At 37.1% G+C, this 19,096-nt stretch overlaps 1 protein-coding gene across 1 annotated transcript in view; it reads left to right on the top strand.

Moving 5' to 3' along the window:
- Positions 1 to 19,096, top strand: part of PXDNL (peroxidasin like) — a 430,252-nt gene that overhangs the window by 316,365 nt on the left and 94,791 nt on the right. The window contains exons 10-12 of the mRNA XM_077757094.1: positions 3,687 to 3,953; positions 8,178 to 8,294; positions 10,029 to 10,187. Of these exons, the coding sequence (XP_077613220.1) occupies positions 3,687 to 3,953; positions 8,178 to 8,294; positions 10,029 to 10,187 (543 nt within the window). The remainder of the gene's footprint in view (positions 1 to 3,686; positions 3,954 to 8,177; positions 8,295 to 10,028; positions 10,188 to 19,096) is intronic.

Here is a 19,096-nt window from a genome sequence, read left to right as displayed (position 1 = left end):
CTAGAACGTGACTTACATTGCTTCTTTAAAGTATGGAATGCTGGGGGCATCTGGGCGGCTCAGTCAGTTAAGCGTCCTACTCTTGGTTCTGGTCAGCTCAGGTCATGACCTCACAGTTTCCTGGCTTCAAGCACCATATTGGGCTCTGTGCTGACAGTGGAGCCTGCTTGCGATTCTCTGTCTCCCTCTCTCTCTGTCCCTCCCCTATTCACGCTACTTTTGTCTCTCTCAAATAAATAAACTTTTAAAAAATAAATAAATAAAGTATGGAATGCTTAAGAGTGAAACTATTGCCATCGTTGATCACTTTCTAACCTTTTACAGAAACTGTTTTTTCTCTTGAAATTTTTTTTAAATGTCCTGCCTCCATTCTGTTCTTTCCTAGTCACCACAGGTCTGTGCTAAGACTGTCATTCTCCTCTTGGTTACCTGTCTAGCTTCCTCAGAAGATGACGCAGCATCCTTAGACAGAGGGAGTCAGCCGTCCCGAGGCAGGACTATCATCATTTCTAACACACCAAATATTTACTGAATGCCTACTGAGCTTGGTATTGAAGATTGTGTAGTTGACAACCAACACTCCTTTAACTTTCTGTGAGCTTTGCTTTGCCGTAATTTCAGTGGCTTATATAAACCAGACACAATAACTGTGGCAGACTGGTAGTGATATCATTTTGAGAAAGATGATGGAAATAGTGAGACTCTATTTCCACAGGCCTGAGTCTATAGTCTGTTAGGCAATGGATTCCGTGATTAGCCATAATTCAACAAAATGATAAGTTTTATGATAGGTAAGGGAAGGGGATAGAAGGATAAAGGAGAGTTAGTTGTGTGCTGGTAAATGTTAAAGAACTGGCTCTGGGGATGAGGGGGAAGCCCTGATTTGCAACATTTGCCAGTGACTGACATGACACTGAATTTGGCACTGGGAAGAGATGTGTATGCATAGCATTTCTACCCTGCAGACACAGAGATGTAAATAATCTCAGAGCTCTAGATAATAGTGAAATGTGAAATAATTACAAGTGGTAAGTGTCAGAACTTATCTTCAACATTCATGAGGTTTATTTAGTTGTAGTTCATGTAATTTAATTTTTAACAATGGCTACGTTTCACAACCATCTTCAAAAAGTCAAAAAACTTGATAACCGGCCCTCTAGAGCAGGCTCCGGCACACCCCTGACAGAGGAAGAGCACTTGGAATCAACTGGAGATCTGTGTTGATTCCAGAAAGGATTTTCCAGGACCAGAGACATCTACACTGCAAGCAAGAAGTAGGAAAAGCCAGATAAAGAGGGTTGGAACCTCATCTTAGTAGAAACAGCAGTAGACAGAGCAGGACACATTCAAGACTTGGAAGTTCTAGATGCCTGGAGGAGACAGATGCAGGATTGGGAAATCCGTGAGAGTTGATGGGCTGCAAGGCAGAGTTGAATCATTCTTGACTGTACTCTAAGTGTGATCAAAATTAGATGTTCCTTTTAAAAAGATCTCCCAGGCTGCCGTTCAGAGCCCAGGCAGGAGGACGGAGTGAGGTGTGGAGGCAGGCAGGCTGTGGCGATGATGCAGAGAAGAGGAGTGACGTTGGATGGGGCAGTGACAGAGGGAGTAGAGAAGATGCCCCTGAGCTAAGAGTTACTCCATCAGAAATGGTGCATTTGAGTCAGCGATGGACCGAATATGGGAATTCCCTACAGAGTTCTTCAGTAATTTCTCATCAGCACACCCACTAGCCTTTTCCAAAGCGTCATCCACTTTGCCCTCTAGGTCAAGCCTGACTGCACACGGGAGTACTTCTACTTTGACTTCTGGGCACCACTTTCTCCTGATCCTTTCCTAAGGTCCTCTCCTTCTTTCCCAGAGTCTTCAGCCTGCCTCAACGGTGCTGTTCCCCACACCCTCCAACACCCACCCTTCCTCCAGCTGGCTTGCCCTAACCACATTTCTTCCTCTTCCACTGAACTCTTTGTGACTTTTGAAGCAATTCCCAAACATTGAACTTGAATCATTTCTGTACACCTCGAAGATTTTATTGCTGGTATCTTTCCTGGGATTTAGATTGATCTTGCCGCTGCCTTCTTGCTCATTTTCACAGGTCAGTTTTTACCTCACTCAGACCCTTTTGCCTGCACTTCATCTCACATTCGCCATCACTGTTGATACTAATATCCTCCTAAAACTTCAGATTCAGCCTCCACTGCTATCTTTTCTTCATCAAGTCTCTAGAAATTTGGTTCCAAGTTGTATCAGATTATCTTCCTTTACATTTCCACTGCCATTGATTCGCTTCAAAAACCTTTTGTACCTAAATTATTATAATAGCTCTTTCCATTTTTCTATAGCCCTTTACACCTTAGTGTAATATAATGATTTCCAACATATGTTGTTCTTCAGACTATGTGCCTTGTCTTCTGTTCTCATAGCTGAAGCATAAGCTTACAAGGATGTGTGTCTTTGTATCTTTTCAACATCTAGAACATTTCATCTACCTATCTACCTTAAGGCATTCAGTATTATTAAAATTAAATCTTGATTGTTGAATTAGATTAAATAAATTTAACTCTATTCTTCTTGGTATATTTATCTAAGAAATTAAGAAGCCCCCCCCAAATTAGACTCAACAATTAGGTATTTTTAACACCCAAGTAAGTCTTTATTTAACACCCTAGTAAATCCTAAGATTTCTAGGAAAGATGAAGCTCTTAAGAATCAATGAGTGGAACACCTTATGTGGAAGGCCAAATTTCATATTTACAAGAATACTTAGTATTGTATTATGTTTGGCTAAAGGTGTCAGAAAACTTGATGAGTTATGGCTTAAACACACACACAGTGTGTGTGTGTGTGTATGTGTGGTTTATTCATATGCGACAAGCGGTGAGGGAGTCAGGACAGAGCTGCCTCGTTACCCCAATGCTCCAAAGATATCTTTCTATTCTTCAGTCCTTTGCACATAGACCTTTTTCTCCCCTTCATGAGTGTCACCTGTTGGTATGAAGTTGGCTCCTGGAACCCAAGAGTCATGCCCAAATGCCAGGTAGCTAACAGAGGAGGAGCAATGACTAATTAAACCACTCCTTTATCTGAGAAGGGCACTCTTCCAGTGACACGTGTCTACATCTTGTTGGCAGTAAGTTCCCTTAACTGCAAGATAGTCTGAAAAGGGGATATTTTTCAATGGGAACACTTGAACAGTTAGCCCCTGAAATAAAAATAATGGATGTGCAATGATACATCACAGCATGGAGGGAAGCAGTCTTTTAAACAAAGTATATGTTTATATCAAATCCACATTTCAGATCCAGATATTTTAGGGACACCTGGGTGGCTCCATTGGTTAAGTGTCCGACTCTTGATTTCAGCTTAGGCCATGATCTCCAGGTCGTGGGATTGAGCCCCCTCCATGCTAAAAATGGAGCCTGCTTGGGATTCTCTCTCAATGTCTCCCTCTGCCCCTCCCCCACTTATATACATGGATGCAGATGCGTGCTTTCTCTCTCTCTCTCTCTCTCTCAAAAAAAGATCCAGGTATTTTAGGTTTAATTATTTGAGAATTGAATGTATGTATAAAATGTCTTAGTATAAAGTCATTTTGAAAGTGACAAAAATTTAAAAACCACAGTATGGAATAAATAAATGTTAACTGCTACTGGCTGTGTTTTGTTTTGTTTTCCTCTTTCCTTTAGCCAAGCCCAGTTTTATAATCCAGCCTCAGGACACGGAGGTTTTAATTGGCACCAGCACAACTCTGGAATGTACGGCCATGGGCCAGCCACACCCCCATATCACCTGGACAAGGGGTAGCGGAGAGGCCCTGGATGGGTCCCGGCATCTGGTCACTTCTGGAGGACTGTACTTACAGAATGTCACCCTGCGGGATCACGGTCGATTTACCTGTCACGCTGACAATAATCAAGGCTCCGTTCAAGCTACAGCAAACATAATTGTACAAGGTATGGGAGCAGGAGGTCATGATTGAAATGTTCCTGCTGCCACACTCAGAAAATTATTTTTCAACTTCAAAAAATAATGTCATGTAAATCAGTGAAGAGATTTTTGTATTTGCCATTTAGTTTCTGACATAATAGAATTTTCAAAACTAATCTGCTTCACATGAAAACTTGCATTTATTTTTACTTCAGTCTTTATCCACATGCTGTAATCAACCATTAGCAACAAAAGAGATGAAGTCATTCATCTGGCAGCGAACTGTCGAAAGATATTTGTGCTTCAGTATGCCTTACGGATGTAGAAAAGACACTTCAGATATGGATGTGAAAATTCTGTGCCCTCTGTTCATAGTCACTTACCAAACTTGTCTCCTCAGCATAGCTCAGGAATACACTGATGGCTCTTATGAGCCTGGCTGTGTAACGAAAGCAGTAATAAAACTATTCTGAGCACCACAAATAGTTTATATGCACAGGCATGCAGTCCTGCTGCACAGAACTTGTGTTTTCATGCTATGCTTTTGTTATGAACCTGGGCTGCCCCTCCCTTTCTGTTGTGGTGGTTGTGAGTTGGGGTGTGGGTACAGGCGCACGTGTGTGCACACACGCATTCAGTGCTCCTTGTGGGCTTAGAGGTGTAGTAAACATCACAATATAAGTCTTCTTCAAATAATGTCAAAAGTCCTATATCCAAAACTGTTTTTTATCAGCTGTCAAGAGTACAATAATTTACAGTAACACATTTTCAGGGCTTCCTAAAGCCATGAACATTAAAATCAATTAGGTAAACGGGACGCCTGGGTGACTCCGTCGGTTAAGTGCCTGACTTCGGCTCAGGTCATGAGCTCACAGTTGATGGGTTCCAGCCACGAGTCAGGCTCTATGCTAACAGCTCAAAGCCTGGAGCCTGCTCTGGATTCTGTGTCTCCCTCTCTCTCTGCCCCTCCCCAGCTCGCACTCTGTCTCTGTCTCTCTCAAAACTAAATAAATGTTAAAAAAATTTATAAAGGAAGTTATTTTATTTAACATATTTGTGTAAGATGTTATCTATCAAAAAGCCAGACCCTGGGGAACACGGAACAAAAACTCATGAGTTGGGGCAACTTTGGTGCAGCAAGTGCTGGCTGCTCGGGCTGGTGCAATGGGCCCTCTGGAAGGTACACCACTTCCTCCATACTGGGGTTCCAGCATTCAGTAAATGTTTTCCACATTGCTTTTGCCTAACACCCACTCTTTAAGTAGCTATAGATCAATAATTTCTTGTTTCCATTCAAATGTCTGAGGAAAGAATTGTGTTTCCCCTAGAAATGTTAATACCATGAAAAACATTTTCTATACTCTAAGAAGGTGTAGAGATGAAATTTTTTTCATGAAGTCCTGGGTAACTCCTGGGGGAAATTACTTTTAAAGGACTCAAACATTACTTTTAGGCTTTCCATGTGTCAGGGTTGAAAAATGCTTGCAAAGAAATAGTATTTAGGGTTTTTTTTCTTGCATCATTTTATACCTAATGTCTGGTTTTTAGAAGCATGATACCTAATCAAACATTTACACTCTGACAGGCTCCTTTATTTCACACCATTCTAGTCTTCCGTGTTTTGCCTTCCTGCATTTTATTTCTACTTCTGTTTTTTCATCTGGATCCGTCTAACCAAACTCTGCTGTTTATGGTGCTGTTCATTTCTCATCCTACAATACGCTAACAATTTCTTTTTACCAGGCAGTTTGCACTGAAATTGCTACCTGCTTGTCTTTTGTCCCTTGCAACTGTGTAGTTGGATTACCTGTAGGTCTCTGTGTTGAGATTTTTAATTGGTCTTGAAATGGTCCATTAATCATTCAGTACATTTATAACAGAGGCTTCTTATTTGCCTAGTGCACAAACTAAATATTTTAAGATGTCCCCCTTTGTGTCATCTTAACAGATGTTCTATCAATTTTCTTTAGTTCTTCTAATGTCCTTTTAAGCCAAGAACACAATTGCCCACAGATTAATTTCCTTCCCTAGACTGGTTGAACAAATAATAAAAGAAAAAAGAAAAAGCTTTGGTGAAATCATGGTGTGGGACACTTAGATGAAAAAGCCTATAGTTCTCAACAAGGTAAACAAAAATGCTCTTTTGTATGAGGCATCATGGTCACGGAGTAAAATCTACCAGAAGGTGAATTTTAATAAAATGGCAAAATGCTTCATCTAAGCATGTGGTGTTTTAGCTTTGGAGCTGGGGCTATTGGCCACCATTGTTCAGTGGAAGGCCTGGGAATGTCAACTCCTGATTCTTGTTGAATTCCTCCAGCCTCCACTACCTGCCTTTGTGATGTTTGGCTCTTCTGAGTTTTCTCCCCATTAGATCTCAAAATTTCTTCGTTAATCTAGCCAGTTGGCCACTCTAATATTAGGAACAAATGTACAATGATCATTTACTTAGTTTTTCCTAATTTTTTGTAGGATATGGTCTCCGGGAATTAAAAGAAATATTATTTTCCATGAAACTGTATGACATATAACGATGCTTTTCACCCAGAGTTGGCTACTTGTGAATTTTAGTTATTATGAAAAAGTTGAAGTCAAATTTCCCAACAGTTGTGCCTTAACCTAATGACTTGCTGTAACTAATACCCACTTCTGCTTTATAGCTCTTCCACTGTGACATGAATTCATTTTTTAATGTAGAAATATTTGTGCTCATTTCAAGTTATTCCCAGCAATTTTAAGAGTTAGTGTAATGTTCCGAAAAGAACATCAGGCTGGGGGGTGAGTGGCCTAAATTTTCTTCATGTCTCTGAGAGTTACTCAGTTCTACCTCCCCCAGCCTGTGTGTTTTCATCTATGGAACATGGAGCCAGAGACTGCTGACCTGTGGAGTGTTTTCTAGCTGACTTTTCTAAGATTCTATTACAAATATCTTGCAGGCATTCCTGAGGGCTTTCATGAATTTGCATGACCTTGTAATTTATCTTTTACCATCGTTCAGCCTAGTGCCTTACTTAGAATTAAAGACTTTTAAAAATCCTTATTACTTAAACACAATGTGAAAGCTGAAACAGATATACTTTCCTGATTATTGTTTATTTTATCATGTTTCTTGTAAATCCAGATGGTAAGGAAGAGCAAGGAGGGGTGAGTACCAAGTGCTAACAGCAAGGAGAAGTGGTCAGCTCATCTCAGAAAGTTGTTTGAAAATCGCATCACTTAGGGATTATTGGAGATCATCGTGCCCTTAAATGGCCAGATAGATCTGTTTTCATATTAATAAAAGTCGTGAACAGATTCTATAACTGTATATGCAGCAATTAGCTCTTTAAACAAATTCAGCTGCAAAAGACCTAAACATTTGGAACTCCTGGAATTTTGACTTCAATATGGCTTTTTCAAAGGAATCATATCACATGTTATAAGAAGCATCTTTTCCTGAAATAAACAGAACAACTTGTTTCATATATTATCATTTTTATGAAAATTTGGAGGAAACAGTTTTGTTAATGGCTCACATACGATCTGTAGTTTTATATGCCTGTCACAGTTAATATATAACATATGAAGCAGATTCCATAAGGTTTAGAAATACTTCCTTCTTATTAACTACCACTTTTCTGCTTTGCAAACCAGATGTGTATATTTCTAGTTTCTTTACAAGCAGGCACAGACATACACAAGCATCTATACACTCATAAATACCTTTTGTGTAAGTAACTGGGGACAGATTCTAATGAAGCACCTTATTTGTTTGAGAGAGAGAGATAATGTGTGTGTACTTATGCGTGCATCTGAGCAAGGGAGGGAGACGGAAAGAGAGAATCTTAAGCAGGCTCCATGCTCAGCACAGAGCCCTATGTGGGGCTTGATCTTACAACCTGATCATGACCTGAGCCAAAATCAAGAGTCCAGAGCTTAATGTAGCGAGCCACCCAGGTGCCCCAAGCAGCATATTTAAACATATTTCTTTTTTGTCCATCTTGGTATTAGAAATTGAGGAATGCCTGGGTGGCTCAATCAGTTGGGCGTCCAACTTCAGCTCAGGTCACAATCTCGCACTTTGTGAGTTCAAGCCCCACATCAGGCTCTGTGCTGACACCTCAGAGCCTAGAGCCTGCTTCAGATTCCGTGTCTCCCTCTCTCTCTGTCCCTCCTGTGCATACAGTCTGTCTGTCTCTCTCTCAGAAATAAACATTTAGGGAAAAAAATTGATAATTTTTAATTTTTATGTAATTTTTCATTCTCTTTAGCTCCTCCACAATTCACAATAATTCCCAAGGATCAAATGGTGTTAGAAGGACATTCTGTAGAATTTCTCTGTGAAGCTGAAGGCAACCCACCTCCGATAATTGCTTGGACCAAAGCAGGTATTAGCATATCCACAGGTGACTATGGGAAGAAATAAATATCTTCCTTTATGAGAGTTTAAAAAACAGTTTAAACTAATTATTATAGGTACATCACAGACATGAAAACATCACACCGAAAGGAATCTTTGAATTAAATAGGTCATCATAATTTTTGTTAAGTGTCAAATCTCCACATTTGAATATGTGGCCTTCGTTTAGATAATCCTCTCTGGGACTCAGTTTCCTGGTTTTTTTGTTTTTCTTTTAATTTACCCATCCTCCTACCCACCTCTTCTCTGGCAACCATCAGTTTGCTTAATTTCTTGATTTTAAAATAAAATTATTGGACAGTTCAGTGGTTTTAAATGCTTTTCAAAAAGTAACAGTATTCTCTTCTAGTATAAAATGACATTGTAAGTGCAATGAAACCAACAATAAGTGAAACTCTAGCATATTAAGTGGATAAAAGTGAGCAGCTGTCTTTTAAGTGTGGGGTGGGGGTGGGATGCCTGCACTTCCAGTGATCCCTGGGGCATTAGACAAGGTCTACACTCTCTGAGGTTAGAGTTCCTCTAAGATTTCTCTGGTCTTGGAATTACTTTTACATTAGTTCAGGTAACCGGGTTAAATTCTGAACACATCAACACCTGTGAATTTCCTTTAGCTCTCATTTTTGCTCTCATCTTTGTAAGAGTAGAGTGGTTAGGAGGTGAACTTTGAAGGCACAAAGCCAAGATTCATATCTCCCTCCTCCTTTTACTACTTGCCTGACCTTGGGCAAGTAAGTTGACTGTGGTTTTTTCTAGACTTCTCTCATCCATATGTCAGGAGTGACTGAAGATACTGCCAAAGGCACAGGGTGGTGGTGGAGACTGTTTTGAATGTATTTATACTCATAAACATTTAGAAGAGTATGTGGCTCATTTGTGTACATAGTAAAGGTTAAGTACCATTTTTCCCTGCAGTGCCAAACATTTAATAAGATACAGATTGTCACTGAAATAGTTGAGAATGAAAACCCATTAACTTGTTAGTGGCCACATGGAGTATAAACTCAGTATAAGCTCAGAGGTGGTAAAGTGCAATGTTGGCTGTGAGGATTAACAGCCTGAGTGTCACAAATGCCACCATTCTCTAGATGCTACCTCAGCACCTGAAATGTTATAATTCTATAATGTTTTTATAATCCAAATATTGCATACATGTGTTGAAAAACTGTATTTAGTGATCATTGTGGGGGGTAATCTAGGAATAAAAACTGTTGTTAAAAAATAAACAAATGCAAAAACAATTCCCTTCCCAGCCAAGTTTTGCCTTGTTTCACTGAATTAATTAAAAAGTGGGGGGTGGTGGTGATGAAGCTACAGAAAGAGGCATGTAGGATTAGCCTGTGCAATGCCTCACAGGCCCTCTTAGGAATTTTAGCTTTTATTCTAAGAGTAGTAGGAAGCCACTGTAAGCCAGGGTACTGTTGGAATAAGATTAGTTTTGAAATTTGCACCCTAACTGTGGAAAATGAAACTCAAGAGGCAAACAAGAAGATGGGGAGATTCATTTCAGGGCTGATTGTTCTCCTGGGCATTGGCTGTCCAGATTCCAGGATGCAGCAGCAGGAGGGGTGGTCCCAATATAGGGATGCAGAGGCTTTCTGGAGAGATCTCAGCCTTTACCCAGCACCTAACAATCACACAATTGTAGCTGTCAGCTCTTTGAGCCATAACACTGACATAAAAGTACTTTCTCTCTTCACAGGAGCCCAGCTCCTTCAGGAAGGTCCACATACAGTTCTCTCCTCTGGCACTTTGAGAATTGACCACGCGGCACATCATGACGAAGGCCAATATGAATGTCAGGCAGTCAGTCCATTGGGAGTGAAAAAAGCATCTGTCCAGCTGACTGTGAAACCCAAAGGTAATGTGTGCCATGATTGGGTTTACACACCTGAAGACAGCGCCTCTTTATGTGTCTTTTACACATTCTCAGGGACCTTATTAAGTATTTTTTATTTTATAAGATCTAAGAAATTGCAAATTTGATAACCTTCTTCTAATCAATTGTTTAAAAAAAAACCTGAGGTGAGGATTTCATTTCTGTTAATGATAAGTATTAATATCATGTTTTCTTCCAAAAATATCATTTTGTGTTTTCTTAATTTTTTTTTGCAAAGCTAATTAGTCCTACATGTGGAGACTAGCTCACAGAAATGTACATTTCTCACACTCATACAATTCTCCAATGGGCTGAATTATGGCCCTAATATCAATATATCTTTTATTCTTAGGGTTATCCATAATATACTGCAGACACTCTATTTCAGAGCCATTGTGAAAGACAGTAGTTTGGTTTAGCATAAATAGTAATATTCTGGAATGCGGTTGGGTTATTGGTCCATAATTTATCATTAACTGAAATATTAAAAAAAAAAAACCTCAAGGCTTACATTTTTAAAGACAGGTCCAATGTAAGAATGAAAAATGGTTGTTATTAAATACTATGGAAATTTCTTCTTAGTTACTGACTTATGATGAAATGAAGAAACTTATATATATATATACACACATATATGCATATATATATACACATATATGCATATATATAATCTAAACTGCAGTTTATATTTAAATATAAGTTCCTACCTTCACAAATTTGCTATAATTTGTTTTGATGTAGTAGATCTAAATTCAGAGGTAACACATATTTAGATAAGAGCATATAAAACATGGAGACAAAGGTGGCTAGATGTAGCAATATAAATGTGAAAAGAAATATTAGTAGATGTTGAAGAGTTCAATGGTGCTGGGACAGAGACCTAAGATTGCACTGAACTAACATCTATGTACAATCTAGTATTTATTCCTTTCTCACTATATATTAAACATGTCAAATGCTTTTTTCTTTCTTTCTTTTTTTTTTTTTGATGGAAGTTGAGGTTCTATGAAGAGGTAAAAAGATACTCGGGAAAGTGTGCAAATAGCTACTGAAATGCATGGAAAGATTTGAAAACACCATGGAAAGATGAAGGCGCCATGCAGTGCTCTTCGAAAAATCCATTTCTTTGGTTCATTCTTTCGTTTTTTAAATGTTTTATTTATTTTGAGAGAGAGAGAGACAGTGAGAGAAGGGGAGGGACAAAGAGAGAGGGAGAGACAGAATCCAAAGACAGGCTCCAGGCTCTGAGATAGCTGTAAGCACAGAGCCCAATGCAGGGCTTGAGCCCACGAACTGTGAGATCATGACCTGAGCCTATGTCAAGATGCTCAACCAACTGAGCTACCCAGGTTCCCCTGGTTCATTCTTTCTAAGAGAAAATGCCAAAAGCTGCTCCGTAGAATGTTTAAAATTACTTTTGGGTTGGTTTTCAACAAATTCAACTAATTTAAAAATCAGAAAGTTTTTCCATTAATATCTTATTTTTTTTAATTAATATCTTTTTTAAAAGGAGGACATATGAAATCAATGCACTATCGTCAAACTATAGCATGAAGATGCTGAAGTTAATGGTTTTAGTTTTGTCCTCTTTTTACCCCATTGTTATATCCTTCCACCTCAATGAACTGCCTCCCATTGACCCTCTAGATCTCAATTTAGAAATAGACTCCTTCCTAAGGAGGTTCCTTTCCTCCACTCTGTAAGATACTGTAAGATACCACTGTTGAAATTAATATTAGAATAGACTATTTAATCTAAGGTTGACAGATGTGGAGGAATTTGATAAATTTATCAAATATCCATAGCTAAGAAAATATCAGTAACAATAGGCCCAGATGTGGAAACACTACAAACAAGTTTTTTAGTGAACACAGAGCCCTGTGTGTTGAACATAGACTATGAGAATGGAGTGGAGGACAGGGTAATAGGGAGGAAATAGTTGGGATGGTTGGTTGAGTTAGAATGTATAAGATCTTAACTATAGGCCATGGAACTTTCCAAATGTTGGCCAGATCTATTACGTAGAATATTAATTAGCCTAAAGTGAATAGACAAATGCTGGAGTGAACGAACATTAAAAATAAGAAATCATTAGAACTATGGCTATAGTCAAGTGATGTGTTAGGTGACCTGAACATTTATGACAATGGGAATGGAAGAGTTAATGAATTCAGGTAAATGTATAATAGGTGGAACCATTTTATCTCTAAAATTATTAATAATATTTTTCCCAATAACTACTGCTGAAAATATTTTGCAGACCCCATTTTGTGTGTTTTGAAGTGTTTCTCAAAGTGTGTTTTGTGGATTGTCAGTGGAGGAAATTTCCAAGACACTTTTGGGGGTCGGTGGTTTAAGTTAAAACTATCTTATAATATCAAGGTCTTATTTTCTGTTTCCACTTGGTTGATATTTTCGCCAATGGCACAAAAATAATGGTGGGCAAAAGTGCTAGAGCCTTAGCACAAACCAAAGCAACGGCACCAAACTGTACTAGTAATTTGTATGTTCTTCACTTGCAGTGAGGAAAAAGATAGTAATTTTATTGAACAATGTGACTGATGGAACAGAAGGAAAACACTACTTTTATTAAATCTTGTCCCTCTAGTAGATGCATGATGAAAGAAATAGGCAAAAGAAGCTGTCAATTATCAAATTTTGCTGTCGTATCAAATATTCTTCACAATTATCTGAAAAAGCGCTTAAAATATCTCTACATTTTTGGGGTGCCTGGGTGGTTCAGTCAGTTGAGCATTGGACTTTGGTTCAGGTCGTGATCTCTATGGTTTATGAGTTTGAGCCCCACATCAGGCTCCCTGCAAGTCTGTAGTCAACGCAGAGCCCACTTCTTCTTTCTTTCTGCTCAGGCTCTCTCTCTCTCTCTCTCTCTCTCTTTCTCTCTTATGAATGAATAACTGAATGAATGAATATAAAAATCTTTAAAATTTTTTAAAAATAAATAAAATATCCCCACATTTTACAAATACTTAAATTTGTGAGGGCATATTTTATTCATATACCTCAACTAAAATGACTAATTGCAAGAGATTGAACCCAAAAGCAGTTATTCAAATATTGAGATTTGCAGAAGAGCTTACTTTTGGAAAAGTAATTAATGTTCATAAAAATGTGTTATAGACTATTGCATGAGTTTATAACTGCAATTTTTGAATGAGTGAATCAATCTTAAAGTGCTCAGATTTAATTTCTAATATGGTGAACATGGCTGCATAAAACCAACATAAATGAAAGCCCTTGGTGCTTCTCAATAATTTTTAAGTGGAAAGAAGTGTTCCTGAGATTAATGAGCATTTGAATAACACTCATTTGTTGGATCTTCTTTGCCTGATTTCTGGATCTTTCCTTTTTCTTTTTAATCCGTTTAAACCCTTTGCTACCACATCATTTTGCTAGCCTTTCTCATGTCTATGCCCCTTGTCCCATTTTCAGCGGCATGTATTCACTCCAGAGATGCTTCTAACCTTTAGCTATGCAATAGTTTTATTTTTTCCACTAATATTTTGCTCCAGTCTATGCAAATATATATAAACATTGGATGAAACTAGTAATTTTGTAGAAACATATAATTGATAAAAACTAATTCCAGAAGAGAGAGAAATATAAACAGAATATAGCAGGGGAAAAAAAAATGTTGGCAAGGATCATAGCACAGTGCAGACCCCCAGCTGTTACTCTGCAGCATGGCTGAATGGAATGTTAATTATTCTGAATATTAAACTTGCAAAAGAGTTCCCTCCAATAAGAGCATGTGGTTATGTGGTTTCCCAAGGAAAACCATTACATCTATAAATAACAAAAATTCTAATGCTATTTAAATGGTTTTAGGAATTAGAAATTAATAAACACACTAAAAATATTCTTAGTAAAACAAACATAAGCTTGATAATAAAATTCTATGAAGTCATTAAAATATATCAAAGGAAAACTATCTTGTGTACCTATGCAAAGAATCTAGGAATGTAAATAAAGAAATATAATTTGAAGCCATAAATAATCCAGGAGCACATGAGAAAATATTAGTCCATAATTAAGTGGTTTTCATTCCAAAAATTCAGAGATAGTACAATAATAGGAAAGCTATTGATATATTTTATCAAATTAATGGATTTAAGAAGAAAAACCATGATTCTTTCCATAGATACTGAAAAAAAGACATTTGATAAAATTCAATGTTTATTCTCATTCAAAACTCTTAGTTAACATAGGTCTGAATAGACATTTTTCCAACATGATCAAATAGATTTGCATTCCTGGATCTTTTCATGGATACACAAAATAGTTTTCCTTTGATATATTTTAATGAATTTTTAGGATTTGTTATCAAATAACTCTTGCTTTACTGAACTCATTAGCCAGAATCCTGCTTAAGAGAGAAATGACATAAATATTTTCACTAAAGAAAAGATTTCTGCTATCATTATATCATTTAATGTAGATTTGGAGAGACAAATCATTACAGTTAGCCAAGAGACCAAGGAAAGAATAACCAGAACAATTCTGAAAAAGAACCATAATTAAGAAGAACTTATCACACTAGGTTATAAAATATATAATAAGGCTACAGAAATTAAAACAGTGCCTAGATAGTAAGTACATTGGGCCAAAATATATAATCCACAAATTGATTCCCTTTCATATGGGAATATCATGTACGAAAAAGATGGCATTTCTTTTGAGTGAAGTAAAGGTAACGATTCAATGAAACCTTTGGGAATAGCTGGGTAGACCTATGGAAAATAACACTGGGTATATACAATGTGAATTTTGTCCTGGAAATGTTTTTCCAGTCAGGAAGTGTATGTGCCTAGCCCATCTTGAGTCCCGTGTTATTACTTCCTCTACACACATCTTTACTTGATCTTTTCTACTTTAGGTAGCCCTCCCTTCAACTGCTTTGGAAGAGTGGGATTTAGTACTTCCCTAATTTTACTGAAAAGGAAGCTTGTAGTTTTATCAACAAAACCAGCAACACATTTCCATTTCTCATCCTCCCTGTTGCTGTGGAACCATTTTATTTTTGAAGAAAAAAATGGAAATGCCACCCTCATGTTCCCAAACCACAAGTCTCCAACTCTTCTTGTCAACATTTCAATCTCACAATGTGTACACAGTCCTTCCCTTGCTGTCTCTCCGTGCAGCCCGAGCCAGTGACTCCCCTAAGTTGGGTGTCTTTCTGAGTGTAGTGACTTGGAAGGAGCAATGTTCATTTCATTCCATATACTTTCTTCTTTCTTAATCTTTCCATTCATCTTGCCTAGAGATGGCCCAGAAGTAAAGGAAAGGAAGAGACAGGCTCACTGATGGGAAGCCAATGGCAAGGGGCCTCTCTCGTTTTGGTTGCTGCTAGGTCTTGCCTGATCATCAAGGTCCTCTGCATGGCTAGCTCTCTAGCCTTATACATATGTTATTCAGTCCATATTGAGGTTCCCCTACTACTCAGTTCCCTGGAAGGGGCCACCCAGCTCCAGCTTGTGGCCTTTTAGCCAATCTTGTCTCTTCTCACAGCTGGTTATTCCACAGCCTCTGCCAATACAGTTTCCTCACTCAATGGGTAGTCACAGTGTCAGTATTACCAGTTAGAGAGAAAAGGCAGATCACCTGTATCAATTAAGCTAACATCAGGGTTCATATCAGGAGCAGTAGAAGCCACGAGAGTTTGGAATCAAATCTTCAAAATGTTTCAAGAAAAAAAAAAAACAGTAAATCTGGCATTGTATGACTATCAGTCTTTCATGTATGAGGGCTCAATAAAGAAATTGTCAGTAAACTGAGAATGTTTGCAACTCTAATACTATTTTAAGGACATTTCTAAAAGCTGTACTTCCTAAAGAAAAAAAAGATCTTGAAAGACTGACTGATATTCAAAAAAGAATGCAAAGGTGAACAAAGAAACTGCTGGACCTGAAGGTAATATTAAAATATTTTCTGTATCAAATATAAATATTTAGAATTGTGGTGATGTGGCACTGAATAACAATCACATAAGTAAATACTACCCAACAATGGAATATCACTTAGGGAAGTGATTATTTAGAATTCAAGTAGCAGAATATTCTTATATATCTGGCAAAATATCAAGGGTAAGTCTCAAAAAATAAAAATATGGTAATAAGTTTCAGATCAGAAAGGTGAAAAAGATGGAGGTAGAAAATCAACAAATTGATTATGTAAAAGGTTGGAAAAGAGTAAAAAGAATTCTGGCAGTTAATTTGCAGACAAATTCTATAAATGTTCTAAAATCAGTTCAGTTTTATAAAACTCTTAGAAAGAATAGAGCAGGTAATAGTTACCAACTTTAATAAAAGACATTATGAGAAAAAAATTCAGAAAAATATCTATACAAAATAGTCACCAACTGAATCCAATGACATTAATAGATTCATGGAGGACAAATTATAATTTTAATAGATGTCAACAAAACAATTTATTATCTATTCATTACTAAAAAAAGATATTAGCAATACAGAAATAAACAATTAAGATGCTTTCTACAAAAAAATATTTCTGAATATCATGTAGATAACACTTTTGAAAATTATGTTTTTCAAGGTAAAATGTTAGACTTATTTCCTTTGGGAGTAGAAAGAAGATTACATTTACTCAATACTGTAATCAAAGGTCCTAGCCTGTACAGAAAGAAAAGAAATAGAAACAAAAGTTGTGAATTTAAAAGAATGCATAGCATTTTATTATTTGTATGTAATAGGATTTTCCTCATACATAATTCAAAAAACAGTTACAAATATACTATCAGTAATAATAAGAGTTTAGCAAGATCATTGGTTGACATTTGCAAGTAAAAATATTTTTCTTTCTACATGTCAGTAATAAACAGAATTCCTAATTATATTTTTAAAATAATCCTTCTTATTTTTAAATGTTTTATTTATTTTTAAGAGAGAGAGCATGAGCAGGGGAGGGGCAGAGAGACAAGGGGACAGAAGATATGAAATGGGCTCTGCACTGAGGGCCTGATATGGGGCTCATCATGAACTGTGAGATCATGGCCTGAGCTGAAGTCAGCCACTCAACTGACTGAGCTTCCCAGGTGCCCCTAAAATAATACATCTTAAAATAGCAAGAAAGTATAAAGTAGTTAAAAATAAATTTAACAATATGCTATTTTTGACAATATCTACAGCATTGTACTGCATATATCTAGAGTTTATTCATCTTGCTTAACTGAAACTTTGTATCTTGGATTAGTAACTAATAATTTACTAAGAAGGTAGATCATACATTGACTGTTTTTACTACAACCAAAATGAAATTTAAAACAAACACATAAATCTAACAAAAGATGTGCAAGAACTTATAGGAAAAAAGTTCTGTTGAAAGAAACAGAAGAAGACAAATCCTACTCTAAAGATGTTAGTTCTTCCTATGTTGATTTATAGGTCAGCACAATTCCAGTGAAAATCCTGGAAGGGTTTTTGGTAGAAGATGAAACACTGATTAAAACTGCAGATGGAAGAGCAAGGATTCAAGAGTAACTAAGATGATCTAAGAGCAAGATGTTATAAATCTACCATAATTAACATATTGTGCTAATTGGTATAGGGATTGACAAATTGATCAATGGAACAGAAAGGCAGACCTTATTTATTTATTTATTTTTATTTTAGAGAGGGAGAGAGAGCATGAGCAGGGCAGAGGGGCAGAGGGAGAGAGAGAGAGTCATAAGCAGCCTCCATGCTCAGTGCAGAGCTGGATGGTGGACTAGATCCCATGACTGTGAGTTCATGACCCAAGCTGAAATCAAGAGTTGGAGACTCAACATGCTGAGCCACTCACACACTCCAAGAAAGACTGTATTAATTACAGTCGTGGTGCTGCTCACCTACAGAAAGTTGATCTCCTCAATAAATAGTGATAGGCAAATGGTCACAGGGAAAATATGAAATGACATCTTCGCTTTACTCTGTAGTCCAGAATCAATTCCAAATTTAAAGATGACTTTAATATTAAAAAACAAATATTTAAATATTTCAGAATAAAAATAAGATTTTTATAATACAGAAGAACTTTTAGAGAAAATGTAAAGTCCATCATCCTATAAGAAAATATTGATAAAGTCATCTATATTTAAAATTTTTATCTTCCATTCACTTAAAAGAAAAACAAAAACTAATGGCCACATCTATAACTGACGAGTCTTTTTTTAATTATTTGTAATATATGAAGACATTTCTAGTTCAATAGCAAAAAAGGACAGATAAATTAGCAGAAGGGGAGAGATAATGAGTATAGTTTGGAAAAAGTTGCATTTAATATGCTTGTTGGGACTGAATGTAGATGTCTTTATGGTGGTTAGTTTATGAGCATAGAGCAAAGTTGTGTTGTCTGTGGTTGTGAATGAAGTAATTTAGAACCAAGGGGGTGTGTTGAGTGAGAAGTTGAGGGGGCCAAGGATAGGAATTCTTGTAATGCAGAAGAAAGAAAAGCTGTGAATTATCATAACAAATGGCCAGTATGACACACAAACCCAGAGGAGAAAGGAATCCCAACAGGTAAGGATTATCTCCAAAAATAAAAAGTGATCAAATGGGTCAAAATCTACAAAAAGTTGCTTTCAATGAAGACTGATTTTTTTTTTAAGATTCTGAATTTAAAGACCTGAAGAAGAATAATTTTCATGCGATCAAGGGAACCAAACCCTTCATGGAAGTAAGTTTGGAGTAAAGGGGACAAGAGGGAGGTGGATATGCATAGACTATTTTTTCCTAAGAAATGTCCTTGTGAAGGAAAGCAGTGAAAAAGTAGCAGTGGAGATGCAGCAGGGATATGGAGGAATTAGGGGAGAACCTGTTTTACTGAGGTATTTTTCTGAAGGGAAGAAGGCAGAAAGATGGAAGAGAGTGAGTTCTCTC

The sequence above is a fragment of the Crocuta crocuta genome, unplaced genomic scaffold, assembly GCF_008692635.1.
Source record: "Crocuta crocuta isolate KB4526 unplaced genomic scaffold, BGI_CrCroc_1.0 scaffold465, whole genome shotgun sequence".
NCBI classification, from domain to species: Eukaryota; Metazoa; Chordata; class Mammalia; order Carnivora; family Hyaenidae; genus Crocuta; species Crocuta crocuta.
Note: the sequence above shows the minus strand (reverse complement) of the source record. Positions and strands in the feature narration are given on the sequence as shown.